We start from the raw sequence: 18,341 nt of genomic DNA on the forward strand, positions 1-18,341 counted from the left end.
TAAACAAGGCTCCGACGCGTCTCCCCGCCTCGATGCCTTCGACACCGAGCGTTTGTCTTCGCGCGTGGGAATGCACGCGCGAGAACAACGAAACCGTCTTTTTTCAGAAGGTTGCTGTGCAGGCCAGATTCGTCCTTTTCACAAAATTGCCAAGCTACTCGCGCAGTGTGCGTCCTCGTATGCACATGTACGGATGAATTCGCTCGATCAGGATTAACGTGCAAGCGGAAGCTAATATTAAAATTGTCTCGACGTTGGAATTAATCCGTTGTTCAACTGTGCAAGCTGCACAGTTCTGCAACTGTGAATCAACGCGAGCGACACCTGATGCTCTGATGTTTTGACGTATGGTTTGTGAACTTTCGTATATCGTTGCGACAGGATTTTAGAAATAAATCGTCAGTTCTCTGTGTGACATTCGTTTCCGAACGTTTCGTCTCTTTGATCGTACAATTAGCTCGCTACACCAACGTGGAAATACGTAGGGGACCAACGGACTTGATTAATCAATATTTTTCGTTGTCAGATTCTGTTAGTCCTCCATTGCCTTTCGCGGATTATCTTCCGGTCGTTTGGAACCTCTATTAAAAACTCTGTATAATACCGCTGAATCTTTAATAAAAATTAATTGAAATATCCTTATACAAAAGCTGATACTTTAGAGTAATCGCTGGAATTAAAGAGATCTCTTAACATTTTCTCAGTTTTAAGTATATATTTAACAAAGGCAAAACAAATAGATAAGTTTGTTACTTTTCAATAATTTCTACCCAGTGATATCGCACCGACGAGTTCAAAAGGAAAAGAAAGCGACGAATTATTGCGTACGGTTCGGTCACTCGTTACGGTCCGCAAACCAGTTACCAGCGCAAGGGGTTAAATTCTATTTCATATACCGCTCCCCCTCCCCGCATAATTCATACCATTCATAGAATATCGACAATTCTATTTTCCGTCACTCCTCGATGTTTACACGAAAATTTCCACGTACGTTTCGTTTCGATTCTGTTATCGCGCGTTGCCGCGTCCCGAGGTAATGTCACGGTTGAAGCGATCATCGACGTGGAGGAACGAACGAGGAAATGACGAGGAAGTTTGATGCAGCGGCGCGTTCGGACAGGCCATCACCTTCGGTCCCGTGATTCCTCCTAAGGTCGGGGTGAAGGAACCTTAATGACTGGATAGCAAGGGCGGGGAGGGGCAGGGGAGGAAGAGGAGAAAGACAGGGATAAGAGTTAAAGAAACGGTGATCTTGTCCTCCCTGGAACAGGCATGCGCACCTGTGTCGAGCTTTACCGATGTAACGTGCCCGATCCTTTAGCGAGTCACGATGGCCAGGCCTTCTTGTACAAGGTTTTCAGATCGACGCGACATCCCGACTAGGAAACCAGTACAAGGAAGTATGGAACGATCGTTGGAAGGAGCTCGCGCTCCTGGGAAGTCGCTACGACGAATGTACATGAAATTTCGCGGAATCGAACGTGACTAGCCGAGTTTTGCCGTCATCTAGAGCTGCCAGCCGTCGTTCTTTCTTCTCTCCTTCTCGCTTCGTGATACGTGTGCAAGCATCGTACGAACGCATCGGAAGTAACATAAGCGGGCTGAAAGTTTCTGTGTGTCTCGAAATTTTTGTACCCCACGATATAAATTTAACGTATCTTGAATGTTGTCGAAGAAACTTTGCACACCTTTCAGTGTCTCATAAAAATCTACGGTCAAAAAGAATTCTCAAGATTTCGATTTCCCGCAGTCAGCAATTCTCAAGATAGCGAATTAATTTCTGCTCTGTAAATACGGCACGTTTATCCTAACGTTTTGTACTTCGAATAATAATCCTTCCGCGTACGCTCCAAAGCCCTAACGCCGATTCACTTTGAACGGGCACCGTTTCAAGAGCTTTCGAATACTGTTACAAACAACCGTAAATAGATTCCGCGTATGTAAAACACGCGAAGCACACGCGTATGCAAATCGAGGGTAACGAGGCGTGCGCAGCGGGAAGTGACTCACTTATTCTCCGGATGATTGACAGGCAATGGAAAATGAGGTTTAACTAACTCGATAAACGATTTTCAGGTCTGCGTGGGATCGAGCCGGCAACGTACAAAGGGGAGAGAAGAAGAAAGATGTGTGTGTGTGTGTGTGTGTGTATGTGGGATCGGAGCACAAGCCAGAACCGAGCTCATCATTGTCCTCGTGGTCCAGGTGTTGAGTTTTCTCTCTCTCTCTCTCTCTTCGTTGAAAGGTACGACGGGCGTTGTGATTAATATACGCGCATCCGGCTGGTTGGAATAATTTTCACCGGCGCGCACGGTTCTGTAACGAAGCTTATGGCCGGCGCGCGCGATGCCGTTGTCAGTGACACGCAAAGAAAACGAGAAGATCGACGAGCCTCGGTGTACGAACTGGCCAACGGGAACGTTGTTCCGGTGGCCCTCTATAAATAGAATGGCGGAGTGCTTGATGATCAATATTCGTACATCCGGTTGGCTGGAACGATCCGACGGATATTCCTACTTGTATTTCATAAGAAGTAAATATTTTTTATGGCCGTAACGGAATGAAAGAGTCTGGCCGGTGAATATATGTGTTGCTCCCAGGGGTTGAAATTGCTCGAGGGAGCCGACGAGAACGTTATATCAAACGGAGACATATCCCGGGGTTGGTCCGTCGAAATGAATCACTATATTTTCACCAAATCGGAATGGATTTTAATTTTGATTCTCATTTCGTTGGGAAAATTATCAAATTGACGAAATTGCAAACTCTCAGCACGAATCGGATGTTGATGAATTTGGAGTAAGTGCGTCCAAGGTTCGCCACGATTCAATTTAATAAAACTATTCGTCAAGTTCTTTCGACTCCTGGTCCCGAAACATTGAAACGGAAGGATCAGTGACGTACATACCCAGCGTTCGATTTCAAAATTCAAAACGGTAGCAAAGTAATCAGCTGACACGAGAATCGTAACTCTGTGATGTCCAGGAGTCGTAGCAAGGAATTCCTGCCGTGAGGAGGCATGTAAACGCGGCAGACGTCTCATTGTTACGGCAAGAAGAAGGCACACGTATACATATATAGTACATATATGTATATATATGTGTGTGTGTGTAGCGTCAGAGAAGATAGGCCGCGCACGATCAGAATAATGCCTGTCGGTGTCTTGAACGAAGCAACCGGAGGTGTTAGTGGACTATAAAGAGAGAGGCAGAGAAGAACGGTCGGTTCCGTGCACGAGCCACACAGCGGGACCCTGTTGTGTCCCCGTGGCCCAGGTGCAGGGCCACCCTCGCGTCTCTTACCTCTCCTTCGTTTACCAGGCGAAACCAACACCACCAGAACCCGAAAGGTTACTCGTTGCCCGCGAACAGCGCAAACAACCACGGTGCGCCGGCTCCATGCGAAGATCAACTTCTCCGCAGAGCCTAGGGACAAGGCTCAAGGGAAATAATGTCGACGACAGTGAACCGGATGCGAACCGCGTGAACCACGAACCAGCCACCCAACGTTATAGGGCCGCGCAGCATGCTTGTCTTACCCCGTGTAAGAGAGCGCAGATACCATCTTCTTTGTCGACTCGTGTCCCCCTTGGTCGGAGCCCACCTTCGGGGACAGGTTCAACGCGACGACAAAACCTGTTGACTGTCGACGCGTCAGCCTTGAAAGGATGATAATCGCCGTTCCACCGGGGACACCCACGAAACGGGCCGCGGTCGTTAGACAATCGAGGCCTGGTAATCGATACGTTATAAATGGTGTCGTGCAACGAATCCTAGAGAGAAGCAGAGAGGAAGCGAGAGAATACGTTTGTATTCAATGTGGCGATGGTAATTAAGATTTATGGGCAAGTCGATTTCAAGATATTAAATCGCCACAGGGATAATGGTTAAGCGACGCCCAAAAGCCGCAATAATATCTTCGTTGCTCGAAATTTCTACCAGCCAGATGTCCGTGGCGGTCGTATCGATGGAGAAGTAATTTCTATGTGAGGTGTTTCTATGAAATTCAACGGTTTCCTACCCGACTCTTTGCCTCCGAATCCTTATCAATTCCTCCGTTCAATCGGGAGGCCCACCTTGGAAAGTTTCATCTCGATATTTCACGGAAACCGTACGACTCTGCGCTTTTAATATCGATTGCTCTCTCTCATGGTGCACGACGTTGATCCACGACGGCGAAGAAAACCAGACGCGAAAGGAGCCATGGTGTGCGAGGCAGTGAATCGAAAGGAGAGCTTCCGAGGAAAAAGAAACAACCGTCGCGTAATGGACTCGAAAGGTGAAAACGAAACGCGCTACTCTTTACTACTAGAGCTGGCATACTCTCTTACTATCTTATTACAAGCCTCCGCAAATGGTCTTCATCAAGCTAAGACCGTGTTCTACCGGCTTGATGCTCCCTGCTTCTTCTTTTACCCCTTCTCATCGGCCTTTTTTCTCTCCATCGGCCGTTTCTGCACCGTTCAGCGTTTCTGCTCTCCGAGGCGAGAAGAAGACCAACGTGGATGGACTTTGACCATAGCGAGCAACATCGCGAAGAAAGGGCTGGTCGAGGACGCGGACGAAAGGGAGCTGGTTCGACGTTATTAATCTCGCAATGGCCGTCACGCGCGCGGCCACGACCGTGATACGTTGGGTCGTGGCACGTCAGGATGGGTAGATACCCGGTGTGGCCTGGACGCTCCACGAGTTGCACATCCACACAGTTCATTCTTCATGGTCGGCTGACTTTTGCGTATATGCGAATGCTTGGACGATTAACGATCGTACCTTGGTTGCGCTCGTTAAGCGACAGTTTCTTCTCCCTTCGAGATGAACCAACCAACTGTAGCGACCAGGCAGCTAGTGGAAGAAGAAGAAGAAGAAGAAGAAGAAGAAGAAGAATACGACGACGACTACGACGACGACGAAGACGAAGAAGAAGAAAAAGAAGAGAGGAATGAGAAAAAGAAGAAGGAGGAGGAGGTGGAGAAGAAGATGAAACTGGTACACTCAAGATCATCCCTTCGGTCGAAGACGAATGATCCGGACTCTGAGCTGGATACATTATCGCTATGTGTACGAGGCGAGGGAGCTGCAGCACGAGCACCGGAGCGACACTTTCGTAGAATCGTGGATCGAGTACGTGACGACGATGGCGATCTGGAAGAGGTCCTCGAGAGCCAAGGTCGTACGACTAATAATAACCTGGTAGGTAGGAACCGATTTCCCCATGGATCACGACCGGTTGCTTTCGAAACGGGCCGAAGATGTGGGTTGATCCACCTTCGTTCTCATTATGCACTGATCGATGTATTCCATGGGTTTGTCGATATATATACATATGGTTACTCAAACTGATCCATGTTATATTTCAGAGTGACAACTGGTGAAATTGGCGACGCGTGATCAACGTTGCTTCATACCTGTCGATCATCTACGATCGCTAGTTGCTTGCGAAAGAAGTTGAAAGAAGTGGTAAGTGTCAAGTGGCAATTTTATTACAATTTAGATTGTCTTTTTACAAGATTACTTGAATCTTTTGTAAACTTTGCTCCTCAATTTCTGCTCTATTGATTCCCCTCCCGAAAAAGATTTTAAATGTTTGATTTAATTTTTGTGAGATTATTATTTTTTTTTTTTTAAATAATTTTCTCAATAATAGAAGCGTGGTCACAAAAATATTATCCCGTCGGACAGCGGTTTTATTGAATTTATAGAAAATAGGACGTGATCGAGCAACCGTGTATCGGTGGTTACATAATTTTCAATTAGCCCATTGCCAGCGAGTTTTTCTCGTTTCTCTTTTGCGCAAATAATCGTGTGAAAATTCAGACAACAATCGTAGGAAGTAATGGGTAGGGTATAGACGAAGATCGGCGAACATGTACCAATCACCATACTGATTACGGGGATTTCCTCTGTGTCACAGTTCCGCTCCATTTTCTCCTCTTCTGCGAGGAAAATGAGATGAAATGGCAGAATCGATGGATCGTTAAAAAAAAAAAAAAAAAAAAAAAAAAAAAAAAAAAAAAAAAAAAAAAAAAAAAATCAACGAGAAAAAGAAAAACGATCCACGAAGAAATCGCAAGTGACGAAATACTAAATTACAAAGCCATAAAAGCCAATCAAACGAAAGAGAAAGATGTTTTTAAATCTCATTTATTCTCACTTTTTTGATTGCTGAGTCTCGAAATAACTAGTCTTCAAGATAGAAAAAGAAAAAAGTAAATAATACAGCAACTATCGTTTTTTTTTTTTAGTTCAAATAAAGATCGTTCAATGACAGACAAGTTGACGTACACTAATTTCCAGCACTTTACTTTTTACCGAGCATTTCAATTTAATCTCACTTCGTCCGTAACGAAAGGATAAAAATTCCCGTTGGTAATTCGAAGAAGGAAGTAACGTCGGGCAAAATACAGGTCGGACGTGTTTAGAAAAGTCTCCCGGAGTGGCCGCCATACTTCGAAATCAGTCTCTCGGATCGCTCTACGAGATCGGTTAATGGCGTTAAAGCAGAAACTAAGCACCGGTTAGAAAATTTACCGTTACCACCGCGGCCGATTACCATTGGAGATTAGTTCTCGCCCGAGAATCGCGTTTATATCTACTTCAGCTTCGGAGATGTTACGTACTGCCTTTTCATTCTTCTATTCCCCCTGCCCCTCCCCTCATCCCCTTCCTTTCCGTTTCAAACCCGATTAAAACGACCGACTCGCGTGCGTTTCATCAACGGCAAAGTTCCATCGATTCCCTTGGAAATTTGTATCTGCTCTCGCGCCGCGATATCGTTATAACGAAAGCTTAGCCGAGCAGTTTATAAATCGTTGTTCCACGTTCTCGTCGATCTTTCTCGAGCCTCGAATTAACCATAAATTCTATAATCGGGCTGCACGCCGTTAGGCGCCGTTCATTTTACCCTTTGCGTCTTCTTTTCTTTTCTTTCCTCCATTTTGCGCCGATCTCTCGGTGCCAGTTACGAGAGAACAAGTTACTACAACGTTACATTACGTCTTTCTTCCTCTTCTTCTTCTTCTTCTTTTATTTCTTTTTTCTTTTTTTCTTAATTTATATGGCTCTGTTAAACCGGTTTTCTGGCATATCTATAGTCGATAGAGGATGACGTCATAAAAAATCCCAGACTCGCGTCAAGCCGCGCGAAAAAGCCAAGGAGTAGGAACGAAATCACGCTTATGTTTCTCGTTAACTCGAACACTCGTTCGATGCGGGATGTAATTGAAATTTTAGAAAACCTGAAGACGAGTAAGTCTTGCAGAGATAATCTTATTCCACCGAAGAGTTTTTCGCTTTTCCTTCAACGAGACTTTTGCATCTTCTTTATATACATTTGAAAGACAAATTTCGAGATTGGCACTCTGTTCTAAAATCTGCAGAGTATTACGATCGTTAAGCTGTTCTTACCATTAAATAATTTGATTTCGTACGGGGGCGAATAAAAATATTTTTCAACGCGCAACCACAAAATGCGAGAAATCCCGATCGATGCGAGTGATATTCGCGATGACGACCCTGTTAGATGAGACACCCTGTAGAGAAAAACGGTGCCTGAGTCGGTCCGATCGCGTACGCGTGCTCCCTTGATTCGCTGTATAATGTTACGCGCTATTGTACTTAATTCCAGCGCTGTTACGGTACCCTGTTCGCCAGAACCGCGTGCACCGGCACCGTCCCTTCGCGGACGCCTCTCTTTCATTGCCAACTGCAATAAATAACCCTAGCCAGCCTTCGAGGATGCGCCGAATATGGAAGAATTCGCTGGAATTGAATCGCACGCTCCCGCCGATAGCGAAGCGGAGTCGATTCTTCGCTCTTCCCTCCAGCGGCGGTTTGTCGCGCCAGTCAGTATTCTCCGCTTGGAGAATAACAGGATCGGGGTTCGAGGCTGCTCTGGTCGTGGCTCGTTTTGGAAGACGACTTCGTTAGATTTCCGAGATCACTGCGGAACGAGTTGAACAGATATCCGAAACTTCTCTGACTCGTTGTGTGGCAACTCGCGGTGCAATGAAAATTTTCATCCGGGACGAACAGAAATGATCTCAAAAAAAAAGAAAAAAGACTCCACATCGTTTGTGTTGATAGGATGGATAGAAGATATTTTCAACGAATATCTGTTTAACTCCATGCGTTGGCGGACCATAACGAGTGACCGTGTACAATAATTCGTCGCTTTCTTTTTCTTTTGAACTCGTCGGTACGATATCACTGGATAGAAATTGTTACGAACTAACAAACTTATCATTTGTTTCACCTGGATTACATTTAAATGTACATAAAACTGAGATGTCTCATCTTTTATATAAGAGGTGTTATGATAACTGGTTATGGACAGACCAGAAACTTATCAATTTCGTATTTCACGTAAATTGTTACGTCCAATTGATACATTAGAAAATCATTAGAGAATGACGGAAACGTCTCAATCTTAACCGTTATCAATTGATTGCGGACCATAACGAGTGACCAAATCGTACACAATAATTCGTCGCGTTCTTTTTGAACTCGTCGGTATGACGCCACTGGATAGAAACTATTGAGAAGTAATAAATTTATTATTTGTTTTGCCTATTTTGTTTCACTTAAGTATACCTAAAATATACTGTGAAAATGTTGCAATTTGGGGGAAAAAATTCTCAAGTTCTATCTATTTAAGTCTAAATCTATCTATTATACTGCGTCGATAAAAACATAAATTTGCCTAAAGATCCGCTGTTTAATTACTTTCTATTCTTTCGCGCTCCGATTTCTTTGATAAGAATTTCATTCGCCAGGTGGTTCTGGTTGATAGAAAGGCCTCTGTTACCGGTTATTTCGTGAATAAAATGGCACGTATGGCGTGCATGCTCGTGCCTCGCCTTCTCTATACCTTCATGCAGCCAGAAAAGAATACATCGAAGAGGAAACAAGTCGAAAGAGAAGGGGGACAAAGACGGATAGGTCAGCGACCGGTTGTCAGTGACAATTCCAACGTGCGACACACAACCAGGCATATCCACATTGTTTGAACAACTAGGCCAATGGTGCAGGTTCACTAAACTGCCGTGAACTAGATTGTACACCTTTAGTTTCGTTTGAACCTGGCACACGGGCCCGAAAGTGTTTTAGGTCACCTGTCGCTCGGCCGAATCTCGCGTGGAAACTCAACGACAGCCATTTTGCTGTATCGGCGATATCGATCATCGAGAATGATCTCTTTTAGGCATGGATTGCGAATTTAGATGATTTTTTCTTTTTCTTTTTTTCATTCGCGCTTTTTGATGGTGATTTTTTTCCGGGGCGGGAGAATGAATCGGTGGAATGAATTCAGCAAGAGACAGTTCGGAAAGAACGTTCGACTGTGACGCGATTTATTGAGAAAACCAGTATGGAGACCGAATAGTAATCGGTTTCGCAAGTATTACGTAAACGGTGTTGTAAGAGGATCGATTTATTTTGCATAAATTTGTAAGAACGACTTATGTATTTTAAAAGGAAAGAGCTAAGATTTTTACGGTTATGCAAATTCAGGTTTATTGGCTCCTTGGTGTTCATTGAACTTTCTGTTGAGGAAACACGTTATTAATGCAGGCTTCTGAGGGATTCGGAAGAAGAGTCTAAAACACGATACACGAAGGCCTCGTTGAAACGCGCGTCTAACAAATTGAACATTCATGTTCCCTGAACGATCAGAGTTTCCTCAATCCTCGATCATAACCACTCAAACTAATTCTACTTAAAGTTTCATTCGAGCAAAGAGAAAAATTAATTCGCGTTGTTCGCAGTGTACGTCACGTATAAAAATCTGTTTAAAAAAAAAATATCCAAGACAAAGTATACAAGTAAAAGTACATAGTACTGTAACAACTAGGAGATGGACTTATTCCGTCACGTTCGTAGAAATCGGCCAATTTATTAACCGACGCGATCATCGAACAGAAGAGGCATCTCGATAATATTTGTAACGTACATTGCTCCGATTTATCAGCGAATCGAAAATGTCGACCGTCCTGGCGGAAGAAGGCGAACGAAATCGAATCGAGTGGTCGATTAACGTTCTAAAAACTGTTGGTGCGCTCTTTCGTGCAATACGTGCGACGGGTCCAAAGCTTGTCGCCTCGCAGCCAATTCGTGCGCGCATTGAAATTCTCTGGGATCTCTGGGTCGGGCAGAGTAGCCGATTTTTATCGAGTACACGACCGGTTACTGGGCAGAGCTCATAAACCGCATTCGACATCGAGGCAGAGGCAGCGCCACGCAAGGAATACGAAGTATCGCGAGGTAAATCCACTCGTGGTATTTCAATCGGCCAGACAGAAACCGTTCGAAACCCGTTCAGACCGCGAATCCACGAACGCGACGACAAAGATCGTGAAACCGTGCCGCGTGAATTCCAGCACGGCGTGTCACCGTAATCTATTGATCATAAATATCATCGTTATATCGCATCTTGATCGCCACCATTATCGATAAATTGTCCATACTGTGTTGCATATATTTGTTGCATATATAATTCATGGTTGTTGAGGAGAGTAACACTTGAGGCGTAACGTAATCTCGATGCAAGTATTCGTACATAGGAAAAAATTTTATAACCGATTCTTACAATACTTTTTCTACAATTTTCAACTTCTACTGCTCGACATCTAGTATGAAATTCATCCCTAACTAATGCTCTGACTGGAAGAGATACACCGAACATGAACCTCGCGCGTTGTAACATTGAATAAAAAAAAAAAAGAGAGAGCAAGATATCAGTTGTAGGCTATTGCAGCAGAATTTACACCAATCGATAGATCCGTACCTGCCGCACCGGTAACTGCAGCACGATAACGTCGAAAAAACGCAAACTGCCTGACAGAAACTGTTGGCAAAACGGACAATTCGGTAATTGAATTTCTTTGTCCAGCGCGATAGAAACGCGTTCCACCTTTTCCACGACGTTAAAAAAATTTCTTCTGGAAGGGAGCGCGACGCGAGCAATCCACCATTTTGACAGAAAGTCGATATGTATCCCCAGTCTTTCGTATTTCGTATCTTTTTCTTTTTTTTTTTTCGTTTTGTTCCTTCTGTTCCTTTGTGACAGGTTGGCGGTGGGTCGAGACCGATTTCCACCCGCGAGAAAGGCCAGGCCTTTCCACGTCTGAAATGAAAATCGTTGAACTTCCTGCTCCCTACGCACGTGTCATTGGCCTGTCCGGTGGATATTTCGACAGGTTCATTCGCATTCACGTGCGCGAACATCGAGCGTATCCAAAATTCCGCGATAATCGTAGGAGGAGACCATGTGCGTCGACGACGGAGCGTACCGTGTTGGCTTGGACTCTTTGAAAGATTCGGCTACGGGGAACAAGGCGTGACGTTGAATTAGCACTTCGTGTACGAGGCACGCGTGCCTGGAATACGAGGCGGTGGCATTGTCGGTACCGCAAGCTCCGTGCGAATAGAATTCGAACGTGATCGGTGTCGATTCCCCGTTTGAAAGAAACTTTCCGTGCCTCTGTCTGTTTTGTCTCGCTCCTTTTTTGTTGTTTCTCTTTTCTTTCTTTTTTTTTTNAAAAAAAAAAAAAAAAAAAAGATATTGAAACGTCTTTGGCAAAATTGACTAGAGAAGAAGATTCTAATGAGCACGATTGATAATTAATAAATTTTATTGATATCCGATGAGGTTTTTTTCACAATTGAGAATTAAAAAGAAAGATTCTGCTAGAGATACGAAAAATAACGGCTGTAAATATATCTCGGATGTCTTTCGGTTCGACACCAAAGCTTCGAAACGTCAGAAATTCGATAAATTCGCAATTCCGGGGAATCCCCGGCGAATCCGTTGGATTTTCGTAAATTGCTGGGCATTTAGGTAGAATGAATAATTGATCTCTTTCGAGCGCGCCTTAGCACACGCTGAATACGGGATTTCACGGGCCGATGGCTCGGGTCTTCGTGCTCGATATTTTTAATAGCCCTTTTTTTTTTTTCCAATAGCGACCGGAGGCCAGTGGCCGACCAGCTCGCGGGTTAGCTGCTCTTTTTATCTTTTTTTTTTTTTTTTAAACGCTATATAGCGCTGTAACCCGAGCGATAGGAAGCGCTGCCTCTTTTAATGCTCGATCGCTTCTAAATAGTTTGACGTTCAAAAGATGTAGCCTGGACTACGTTCGTCAAACGGGATACGAGCTGGCTGTCGGTTGCACCATTTGCAGGTACACAGAGCGTTCAGTGACACCTCGGCCGCTGTTGGGAACGATCGATCGAACGCGCGTCTTCAAATTTCATAAATGGAATTTCTAAATTTATCGAACGGAGTCCAGATTTAATATTTTAGTTTATCGAACGATAGACTTTGTCGATTGACGGACGGAGAATTAGAAAAAGCAAACGTAGTCTCGATTTATATTTATATAAATTATATTATTACATTATTACGTTATATAAATTATATTTATATATTATATATAAATATAATTCATTATATAAATTATATTATTTACCTAAGCATCTTGCGGTCCGTACGTTCGATCTTTCAAAGTTTTCTGAAATTCGGATACCAGATAGAACTATACTAGGTAATAAAATTCGTATCAGATAAAACGTGTCTGACTTTTAACACTTTCTGCCTCGAACCCTTCGTCTTTGATCGAACATTCAAAATTCCTCGAAATTCTTACAATAGCATTACTTTCCTCGTCTCGCAAAACCATTAGCCTCGAACAAAGGTTGAATTGATAATTAAATATTCGCGAGGAATTGATTAGGACGAATTTCGAGTGTCGTTCGAAGAAAGATTTCGACGATATTCCAAGAGTCATAGGCGGCGGATCGAGGAGGTTCGCTTTTTTTTTCAGGGCAAAAGCGGCCTGTCGGTCGCACGACCCAAATTCATGGCACTAGCCGAATCTCCGGCTTTTTACCGTTTCGTGTGGGTCCGCGTACGTGATTCAAACGGTCGGTGAAGCGAGGAGCCGAATGGAAGAGCTAATGGCCTAACGATGCCACACGCACGTAACAGAACACAAATCCTTGCTCAACTTTGTTGGATACTTTCACTGCGATAATACAGAATATTTTTGCCTCGCTCGATTCACCGAGATTCGCCGACAATTCTTCATTTGCTCGATCGATTCGCAATTCTGAATTCGTGCAATCTCTGGGTGCACCGTTTGATTGGGAATCGAGTTTACTCAACGAGTCGTGAAAATGGCGAAGCGTGTCACGTAAGAAGGTGGACGTGTCGTGCCAAGAAGTTGTGCGACATCTGTTCTTATCCATTGGATACAGTTCGGCAACGCTAGACAAAGGAAAGTTTGTGCGCGTCTGGCTTAGAAAAAAGTGACATCCGCTTATGCAAAGCAGACGAGAGGAGAAGAAAAACCCACGGCCAATTATAATCTGGTTAGTAATTATCGCCGAAAACAATTAATTCGTCGCACACCTAACTCGAAATCCACCACCGTTATCGATCGTACCATTTTCCTATGTATTATCTTTTTTTTCTCTTTCTCTTTCGTTCCTTTTTCTTCCGAATTATCAATTAATTCCTCTTGCGACTCGTTTGCTACGATGACGAAAGCAATCACACCGGAATAATAATTCACCCAATAGATCTCTTCCGAGAGAATTATTCACTGGACTTTACACCGATCATTGACATTGTCATAAAATAACGTCATTGGCATTAAAATTTTTCGACGCTGAGAACCTTTGATCTGAGTTTAAAAGAAAACGTGCGTATCTACTTGAAAAATATTATAGAAGTTTTAATATATTTGATATTTGAAGGTTATTATTCTCACACGTGAAAGATACAGAATTTCATAGAAATTTTAATATTTTTGATATTTGAAGATTACTTTCATACGTCAGAGACATAGGATTTTTTTACGCGATACATCTTGCAGAAACGATTTTGGAATTTCGCGGAGATATCGCTGTTTTCGTTTTCGATTTTCCGTTGGAAGGCTGCACGGAATTGGTACGAAATCGGCTTACGTAAAACGAGTCTCTCCCTCCCCCCCCCCTTTCTCTTTCGCCGCGATCGATCGCAATTAAGCTCTAGCTCGCAGGATTCTCCACGGTTATTGCTCGCGGATCGCGTGATAGCTTCTTACTTACACTCCATTACTCTATTTCATTTTCGTCGCTGCGACTGACTAACAAGCCGGCCAGAAAACCCTGGCTGCCCTCCTCTCGGTGCAACCAACACGACCAGAAGACGGTCTCGGTAATTAGCGTTTAGTAATTAGCAATTAGCTGCCCGAGCCGCAGGTAAGAAGAGCCGGGGTAATCAGTGTATTGTACGACGAGTACGACTCTGCTGATCCTTCCGTCGCGAAGAAAATGCGCATGCAAATGGCACGATGGTAATCGAGGTCTCTCTCGTAGTTTAACTCTTCTTCGAACCGGCATTTTTTTTTTTTTTTTTTTTTTTTTTTTTTGTTTTTCTTCCTTCTCTATCGATTAAAACAGTTACGTGTCACGAAGAGGTACGCAAGACCTCGGTCGCAAACGAACCGAGTCGATGAAACAAAGTCCCAGCGATTTTGTTAGTTAAAGTTGGAGCCGATGTGACGTTACGCGTTTGTATTTTTAACGAAGCAGTGTAACATTGGAACAATACAAATGTATAGAGTGAGAATTATGGGAGAAAATGAATTAAGCCGGGATTAGATCACCGATGCGACATCGTTATGGTTTCGCATCAGTGGGATTTGACGGATGTGTCTTTGTGACAATGCGATGCACACGGAAGCGAGCCGCGCACGGAGGCGAGCGTTTTGGGAAAAATTGTGAGCTATTGAAATTCAATTGGCAGTCAAAGCTTTCGTGCGAGAGCCGAGGGGAGAACCACCGACGCGACGTCGTTACAATTTCGCATCGGTGGTGTTCTACGATATTCGACCGGTTCTTGTCCCTCTAATGATTCATGCACGCAAGGAACGAAGCTGGGAAATGAGACAAACACTTGGAGATGGGATTTGAAGGTTTCGGGTTGCGACTTGGTAGATTCACGTCTCATTTCGTATCGATGAATCTTTGTTCGTCCAAGCGTGTAACACCGCTGCTACGCGTACGTTGCAAATATAAATGCAGATGGGTTACGTAAATTCGACAATTTTATACTTCTAACGCAAAGGTCATAAAAATCAATTATTTGCATCGCGTTGCCAGAAGCTGCCCGATCTTCGAAAGATCCTCATGCATAAATCAAAAGGCAGGATGAAAAACTTCAAACTCATGGGAAGTAATGTGCCAAGCTCGCTCGTTCGTAGAGTTCACGGAGGCAGCATCGGTTATCGAACTCTCATGGAGAATAGGTAGCTCACGAAGATTCCTAGCACGGCGTGAAGTAGAAACACACCGTGGATGGCTTCCACGGTCGGCGATAATTAGCGGATAACGCGCGGTCGCATAATTAATCGCTCGTTGTTGTTATTACGTAGCAGGTAGAGGCAGAGGAGTGAATCGTTGATCAGAAAGCGCGCGTTTCCTGGCAGAAAGATGATTCACGGATCGGCTACGTGCGCGTGCACGCTCGCTCAACGTTCCGATCACGGATCATAATGCAATCGTAACTCCTCCGACGTAACTTCTCGACCGTGGCAAATTCGCTCTCTTTATTCTCATTTCAGGGAACAGAAGAACATTCGTTCGAAACGCCTCGAGTCACTGATTAGAGCGACCGAAAACTACAAAGCTTAACAGCAATAACGTGTAACAATATTAACCCCTTGGGGGCAACTGCTTTTTAAACAGTACGAACAATAATACGTCAGGCGAAGATGAAATTTTACAGCAACGAAAAATTGTTCGGAACGCGGCGATGTCTAGAAAACGTCTCAATTATTTGAAAAGCGAAGGAGGGATTAGTGTTTGCTCTCACAATCAGCAGCGGTGCCACATCGTACCGCTGCCGAGTCTCGTCTTCATCTCGTCGTCATCGTTCGCGTCGCGACGTCGAGAGTCCGATTTAACGAAGGAATTTAAGGCTCGTCCACTCGAATGGAAACCCCGTTCGCTTTACGCCGACGGGATACAAAGGAGCCCGCGCGCGAGCCTCAATAGATTCTCTCCCAGTTTACATTTTTGTCGGTCTGTGGCCGGCGTGTCGCTCACGGGAACGATCCATTATTCCGGTCCTTGGAATTCCTTCTGACTCATTATACTGGCGCGCGTTCCACCTCCGCGGGACCCTATTTTATATTCCGTAACGGCGGACCCGCCACGGGGAAAAATCGATACCGTTTCGACCGTTCTCCCCCTTTTGTTCACGGACCAGCCGAACGATCGGAAGGATCGCTCGAGAGGGATCGAGAGGCGGCTCGTTCGCCCGTACGAACTCATCGCGAAATAGTTTTTAACGATAAGCCAGCCGGGAAAGAATTTCGTTCCTTCTCGTTTCGTTCTGCGATAACTCTTACTTCCTTCGATCCTGAAATTTCGTAGCGTCGATCAACGACGATTTACACGGATGTTACGGGTATTTTGCTTCTTTGGTATTCACGGTCATCGGCGGTGTTTGCCTCGGTATTCAGACACGGTTTCTTAATTGTACGAGGTGTTGTTCGTGCACGACGGACTAGCCTTCGACGGCTGCAGGTCGACACGCATACCTATTGTACCCGCCGCGTTGAATTATTTAGGCCCGGGGGCCTCTCTTTGACTCCGTTCCGGAGTCGAACCGGTCCATTCTCGCGCGACTTGTTGCCGGTGAGTCGCCCGCGGCGGAAAAACCACTTTAACCAATCGGTTTTCCCCAGGCGAGATTGAAATTTCTCTGTTTGTAGTTTTCTCTCTCTCTCTCTCTCTCTCTCTTTCTCTCTTTCTTTTTTCATTAAAGAACGAAGTCAATTTGATGTAAAGTGATCGACATTATCGCTGTTACCCGCTCGTCCGTAATTCTCGTGTTCACGCGAGATACGTAACAGGTGTATTTTACGATCGACTTTTTGATACGGCTTTACGAGATTTTACACTCGACGCGGGGTCCTATCGATCCGAGAACTCACAACGATCGCGCTCGAAAGCTAATCGGATCACTTTGCACGTTTACGTTCAAGTATTATTATTATTTCACGAGTACTCGGCCGAACGAGAGCCTCGACTATTCGAAAACCTCTCTTTATCCATTGCACATAGCAATACGTACTTTGGTTGAAAGAGCACTTTGGGGGATCAACGTGTTCCTGCATCGAGGCACATATACGTGGTCACAGTTTTGTAAATTCCTCGTTCGAACAACGTCGACGACGACGTCAAAGATGAAGACGAGAAGAGCAGTGGAACAACAAGGAGATGCGGTCCGTTTGATCGCGAGTGAGAGCACAGTGCAACAGAATCACTGATCTTGATCACTTGACATCACCATCGAGGATCGAGGAGAGGCGGTTTCGCGAGCGTACGCGCTCACAGGATTACGTTCCACCCTTTTCCACCCTTTCCGGCATTTTCATCGCACTATACATAATCCACACTGTTTCTTTTTTTTTTTTTCTTTTTTTTTTCTTTCTTTCTCAGACTTACCTATCCAGGACGGTCGTCAACGACAGACGACCACGGTGATCCCGTCCGGCGACGTGTTGCTCTCCCGGTCTCGATTCGAAAATTCGTAACTCGTTGCAATCGTGCTTCGAGATCTTCCTCTGGAACTGAAGTCGACGAACCTCTTCGGTCTCACTGTTCGAAAGGATGATGAAACGTTCCGTTTCGCGGTCTAGAAAACTACGCGGGCCGGCAAACTATAAACGTTGGCTTTAACGTTCTCTTTTATTTTCGTTTTCTTTCTCTCTTTCTTTCTTTCTTTTTCTCTCAACGAAGGTCCAGGTTAGACACACACCGAAGTGATTATTTCTTTGGCTGGTGTCTCGCACCCTTGGGAAGTGCGAGTCCCGGCCGTTCTCTCTCTCTCTCTCTCTCTCTCTCTCTTTCTCTCTCTTTCTCCCGTTTTCTCCCTGGACCCCTATGTGTTTCCTCTTTCTCCCTTTCTTTCTCTTCTGTCCCCTCAAAATCACCGCGACACCGCACCGAACAGAAGTGAACTACTCGTGCGCCGCCGGTTCACGGTACCTTAAATACCTTGGCAGCCGCGCCGCCGCCACCGCCGCCGCCACCGCCGCAGCACGCCACCGCCACCACCGCTGTGCGTCGTGCGGCCCCCTACCTCAAACTCGCCCCACGCCGCGCGCGCCGATTGGCGAGGGAGAGGAGCCGATGTGTGCCCGCCGGCTACACCGGAGCATCCTCTCCTCTTCTCTCCTCTATCGTCCTCGCCACTCTCTCTTCTTTCTTTCCCTCCCTTCTCTCTCTCTCTCTCTCTCTCTCTTTTGGTTTCATCGTTGCAAATGTTTCTCTTCATCTTTCTCTGTCCCCCCG

General features: G+C 45.0%; 2 protein-coding genes across 6 annotated transcripts in view; one reads left to right on the top strand and one right to left on the bottom strand.

The window, feature by feature from the left end:
* LOC122538240 (titin-like) overlaps window positions 1-18,061 on the bottom strand; it is a 57,339-nt gene extending 39,278 nt beyond the window's left edge. For 4 of the 5 annotated variants that reach the window (XM_043672146.1, XM_043672147.1, XM_043672148.1 and 1 more), the window contains exon 1: window positions 17,493-18,061. The gene's annotated coding sequence lies outside the window, so the exon portion shown is untranslated. The remainder of the gene's footprint in view (window positions 1-17,492) is intronic. The other variant, XM_043672150.1, reaches the window with a different exon arrangement.
* LOC122538243 (nucleolar protein 12-like) lies at window positions 4,602-5,452 on the top strand. Its single transcript, XM_043672158.1, has 2 exons — window positions 4,602-5,189; window positions 5,357-5,452. The coding sequence occupies exons 1-2, from the start codon at window positions 4,812-4,814 to the stop codon at window positions 5,369-5,371; spliced, it is 393 nt and encodes a 130-aa protein (XP_043528093.1). The 5' UTR covers window positions 4,602-4,811; the 3' UTR covers window positions 5,372-5,452.
* Window positions 18,062-18,341: the final 280 nt, after the last annotated feature.

The sequence above is a fragment of the Frieseomelitta varia genome, unplaced genomic scaffold (genome assembly GCF_011392965.1).
Source record: "Frieseomelitta varia isolate USP_RPSP 00005682 unplaced genomic scaffold, Fvar_1.2 scaffold_976, whole genome shotgun sequence".
Lineage (NCBI taxonomy): Eukaryota > Metazoa > Arthropoda > Insecta > Hymenoptera > Apidae > Frieseomelitta > Frieseomelitta varia.

What these genes read in the sequence shown, in the direction of transcription:
- LOC122538243 (XM_043672158.1), top strand. Translation starts at nt 4,812, where the DNA reads ATGAACCAACCAACTGTAGCGACCAGGCAGCTAGTGGAAGAAGAAGAA.